The 4,977-nt window shown below is 53.8% G+C and overlaps 1 protein-coding gene across 1 annotated transcript in view; it reads left to right on the top strand.

Annotated features, from left to right (window-relative positions):
• CETP (cholesteryl ester transfer protein, plasma) overlaps nucleotides 1-2,889 on the top strand; it is a 23,158-nt gene extending 20,269 nt beyond the window's left edge. Inside the window, exons 13-16 of the mRNA XM_008572732.1 lie at nucleotides 869-939; nucleotides 1,416-1,488; nucleotides 2,482-2,567; nucleotides 2,732-2,889. Of these exons, the coding sequence (XP_008570954.1) occupies nucleotides 869-939; nucleotides 1,416-1,488; nucleotides 2,482-2,567; nucleotides 2,732-2,806 (305 nt within the window). The 3' untranslated portion in view covers nucleotides 2,807-2,889. The remainder of the gene's footprint in view (nucleotides 1-868; nucleotides 940-1,415; nucleotides 1,489-2,481; nucleotides 2,568-2,731) is intronic.
• Nucleotides 2,890-4,977: the final 2,088 nt, after the last annotated feature.

Here is a 4,977-nt window from a genome sequence, read left to right as displayed (position 1 = left end):
CGCCACCACACAAGTCTCTAAGACATTCCAAACTTTCCCTCGTCTTTCTGTCTTCTTCTAAGTCCTCCAAATTCCTCCAACCTTTGCCCATTACCCAGTTCCAAAGCTGCATCCACATTTTCAGGTATCTGTTTAGCAACACCCCACTCCTTAGTACTAATTTTCTGTATTAGTCCACTTGGTGTTGCTATAACAGAATTACCTGAGACTGGGCAATTTATAAAGGAAAGAGGTTTATCTGGCTTAAGATTCTGGGACAGCTGCATCTGGCACGGGCCTCAGGCTGCTTCTACTCATGGCGGAAAGTGGCAGGCAGCCGGCGGGTACAAGCAGATCACATGGTGAGAGGAAGCAAGAGAGAGAGAGAAGGTGCCAGGATTTTTTTTAAGCAACGAGCCCTTGTGGGAACTAATTGAGCGAGAACTCACTCATTAATCCTCCCACCCCAGGGAGAGCATTAATCCATTCATGAGGGATCTGCCCCCATGACTCAATCAGTTTCCAACACTGCCACATTGGAGATCAAATTTCCACATGAGTTTTGTAGGGGACAACACATCCAAACTCCATCACTAGGCCTACCTCAAAAGACCAGGAAGTCCCCCTGGTCTGGGTGGGTCCTGGCCCAGACCCAGTCAAAATCTGTTCCAAGGAGAAGGCTTCCTCCAAGGAGAAAACAAGGGCTTCACAAGGCCAGGGCCCTGCAGAAGCACATCCTGTCACCTGGGCTGCTGATCCTGGGCAGGATGGGGCCCAGGGGGTTGGAATCAGGCCTCGGGCAAATGGGAAGTGTAGGGGGAAGGCCTGGCCTTCAGACCTGGTTCCAAATCCCAGCACCCCACAAGTACTAGTTCTGCCATCCTGGGTCCCTCTGTGCCTCTATTTCCTCATCTGTTAAATGGGATGATAANACCGAAGACTGTTTCCAACCTGACTGAGGTAGATGGTCTTGGGTAGATTGGGAGGAGTAAGCTCTGTAGGACCTCATGCCCTAAAAAATCAGAGAGTGCCCTAAAGGAAGCCAGGCAACGGGACCAAAGGGAATCAGACCTGATGGCCCCTCCCATGTCTCTCGTGACCCTTCTCCCTGCTGTGTCTGTTGGGAGAGCCCTGTGTTGCAGAAATGGGATCATGGTATGGATGGGGTGGGGGGCACAAGAGAGTTCTGGCCAAGTGGCCTCTTACCGGACCTCAGTTCCCCTTCTGTGGAATGGGATAACAATCCTGCCCTCCCCAGGACCTAGGAGGGACCGCTCAGGAGAGGCACTGTCTAGCAGGCAGGAGGAGAGGGGTTGGGATGTATTTTCACATGGATGGTCATCTGGATGAATGCTCACCCAGGCTGTGTGGCCATATGCCCTGTGGGTCACTTCTGTGCTCCCAGGGAACACTCACCCTGGGCGTCTGATTGGCAGAGCAGCTCCGAGTCTGTCCAGAGCTTCCTGCGGTCAATGATCACCACAGTGGGCATTCCTGAGGTCATGTCACGTAAGTGCGGGCTGGAGGAGAGGTTGGGGACATCGAGGCTGATGGGAGGCTCTCACTTCAACTTGTAGGCCCTCCCCAGGCAGAGCTCCAAGCGTCTCTGACCTTCCAGGGTCCCTTCCTTCCAGGCACCTCTCCCTACTGGTGGCAATGCACACCAATGACTCAGCCAGTTGCACACATCCCCAATTCCTGGTGCACCTAGAGAATATCCTCTCAGCCACCCCATGCGATGGCTCAACCCACTTTTAAGATACAGGTCTCCTAATGGCAACCCGATGGCAGCAGAAAGAGCCCTGAGCTGGAGGCCAAAGCTGAGTCCTAGCCCAGCCCTGAGCCTCAGTTTCTCTTTCTATAAAATGAAAGTATTGACATTGTTGGATATTTGTCCATGTGAGCTGACTCTAATGTGAAATCTCAGACACTGTAAACGAGGGTGTGCTGGGGTATTTTGAACAGGGCCCTGCTGAGAGCTTTCTGCTGCCTTCCCCGCAGGTGGAAGTGGGAGTGGGAATTACCCTGGCTGGGTTTCTTGGCCTGTCTTAGCCTCAATTTTCCCCATCTATATCACGGAGCAAAAACTACAGGGAGGGACTAAACTGTCTTCCTAGAAAGACCCCTCTGTGTGGCTGCAAAGAAAGCTTTGCGAAGCTCTGTTTGGTGAAGAGTGACCACCAGGGCATGCCTGAGGAGTGACAGCTGCTCCCCAACCTTCCTTCCTAGCAGGGTAGATCCAGCTAAGTGTGGGCCATGTGGCCAAAAGGGGGCTCAAGTTCGGGGCAGAGTGGAATTTCTTGGGGTAGCAGAGTGTCACTCTTGCCACCCCCCATCCCCAGGAGCACCTGACCTCTCTTCTAAATCAGAGAGAAATAATGTTTATGGAATAAATGCTGGTCCAAAGGAGTCCCAATGTCTCACACTTCCCAGGGTGCCATGAGCCTTGGGTGGGCCCTGCTCCCTGAGAAGGGCTGACGAGGGCCCCCTTCCCTACCTCAGGGCTCGAGGTGGTGTTTACAGCCTTAATGAACAGCAAAGGCCTGGACCTCTTTGAAATCATCAACCCTGAGATTATCACTCGGGATGTGAGTACAAAGCCCCCCACCAGCCCTTGTCTTCCGGGGAGGAGGCCCAGACAACATTTTTGGGGTGACTGGGGGCTGCTGGGGAGACAGGCAGAGGGGCCTTGACCACCTCAATCCTGGTGATCAGGGAGTCAGCCCAGCCTGCCCATCTCTCCTCCTTCCAGGGTTTCCTGCTGCTGCAGATGGACTTTGGCTTCCCTGAACACCTGCTGGTGGATTTCCTCCAGAGCTTAAACTAGAAGGCTCCAAAGAGGTCGGGATGGAGCTTGAACCTGACTCACAGCAGGAACCCCAGTGTCTTCGTCCATTGTGGTGGAGGTCAGGGTGGGTTCCCTGAACACCTGCTGGTGGATTTCCTCCAGAGCTTAAACTAGAAGGCTCCAAAGAGGTCAGGATGGAGCTTGAACCTGACTCACAGCAGGAACCCCAGTGTCTTCGTCCATTGTGGTGGAGGTCAGGGTGGGAGTAAGGAGATGGAAATGGCTCCCAACTCCACACTATCCTAAAGGCCCATTGGCATTAAAAACCCGTGTCCAAGAGCTGGGAGAGTACTACTTCTGTGGCTGGGGAGAGGGGGTACGGGGTGGGCGAGGGAAAAGAAGGGACATGGCTCGCTGGTCCTGCCCCTTTGCTGGACAAATCTGACAAGCCCAGCCCCAGAAGTGCACCCTCCTTTCAGCCCTTCCAAGGCAGCTGCTCCCAAACCCTCCAAGACCCCCGGTGCCTGTAGGAAGAAATCCAAACTTCTGACCTTGGGATTCAAGGTTCTCCCTGCTTAGGCCCCTGGATACCTTCCAAACTCATTCCTATAACCCACCATTCCCAGCCAGAACCTTCTGTCCCTGTCACACTGGTGCTGACCTCTCGGCTGGACAGTCCTGACAAGCCCCTTCCCTGGCAGAGCCCCTCCTCAAAGCCCTCCAGAGCCCCTCCCACTCTTCCAAGGCTGGATCAAGGCTCAGCTTCTCTGGGAACCTGTGCCAATCACCCACACCCTCCAGGGCCTCCCTTACAAGTTCACACAGGTGCCACCCACGTGCAGCAGGCTGGGTCCATGCCATGGGGGTGGCCAAGGGGCCTGGTCTTTAAAAGCCTGGACAGATGGCCGGGAAGCAAGGACTGGTGAAGGAGCTTGGCAGTGGGATGCCCTTCAGGTTTGGGAAGATGTGAGGAAAGAGCATCACCTTCTGAGCCAGGTTATTTCCAGCCCCTCCCCTGCCCCTCCAAGTCATTTCTTATGCCTGTTTCTCTTCCTTCCTCAGGGCCCAAAGCAAGGGTCTGACTCACTGAGCTGACCAGGGGCTCTCATGGGGGCAGGCAGGCAGCTCTCAAAGGGCTCCTGGCAGAAAGAACCCACCAGCCTCAGAGTGCAACGTAGGCATTCCAGGCTTTGAGATAGTAGTCTTCGGGATGGTGACACCAGTTAGAAGCCACACTCCACCTAAGAGTGCTTTCTCAAGGGGGCTGGGAAGGCCCAAGGCCCTCCTTTGATGCCACAAGGACAATATCAGGATAACTTGGCAGCCCCAGACAGGTCCTTCCTTGAATGGAAAACTTCACCATCACAAGGGGCAGGCAGAGGAGTCACTTGGAGTCTTGTCCCAAGTGTACATCCCAGCCCAGCTGGGACTCCAGAAGGCCCTGGGGCTTGTTTCCGCTCCAGAAAGGAAGGTGGGTGCATCCACCCAACTTCCGTCATTGTTCTTGTAGAGTATCACCCCAGGTCTGAGCTGAGAGGGCACTTAGGTGTCATTGTTCTGTCCAAGGAGTGCATTTAGCAGAAGGAGATATGGAGTCACAGAGGTCAGGAGGCTTACCAGAACAGGACTGACCTCCTGGCCCCTCTACCAAGTCCTAGCCCTTCCATTGAAGCCCAGAATCTCTGACCTAGGTGTATTAGTCCGGGTTCTCCAGAGAGACAGAATCAATAGGATATGTTATAATTCTATGAGAGGGATTTGTTCGGGGAATTAGCTCATGTGGCTATGAAGAAAAGTCCCCCGATAGGCCGTCTATAAACTGGATGTCGGTAGCGTGGCTCACTCCAAGTCCAAAGGCTTCAAAACCAGGGAAGCTGATGGTGTCCTTGGTGTAAGTTCTGGACCCCAAAAGCTGAAGAGTCTCGAGCTCTGATGTCCACGGACAGGAGAGAAGAGTGTATCCCAGCTCCAGCGGATGGAGAGAGAGAGCTCCACCTCTTTCCTCTGTCTTTTGTTCTCTCCGGACCCCCAGTGGATTGGATGGTTCCCACCCACACTGAGGGAGGGTCTTTCCCACCCAGGCCACTCAGACTCGCATACTAATCTCTGCTGGAAACACCCTCATGGACACACCTGAAAAGATGGCTTTACCAGGTTTCTCAGCATTCTTTCATCTAACCAAGTTGACACCTAGAATTAACCTTCACAGA

Source organism: Galeopterus variegatus, unplaced genomic scaffold, assembly GCF_000696425.1.
Source record: "Galeopterus variegatus unplaced genomic scaffold, G_variegatus-3.0.2 Scaffold828, whole genome shotgun sequence".
NCBI lineage: Eukaryota > Metazoa > Chordata > Mammalia > Dermoptera > Cynocephalidae > Galeopterus > Galeopterus variegatus.
Note: the sequence above shows the minus strand (reverse complement) of the source record. Positions and strands in the feature narration are given on the sequence as shown.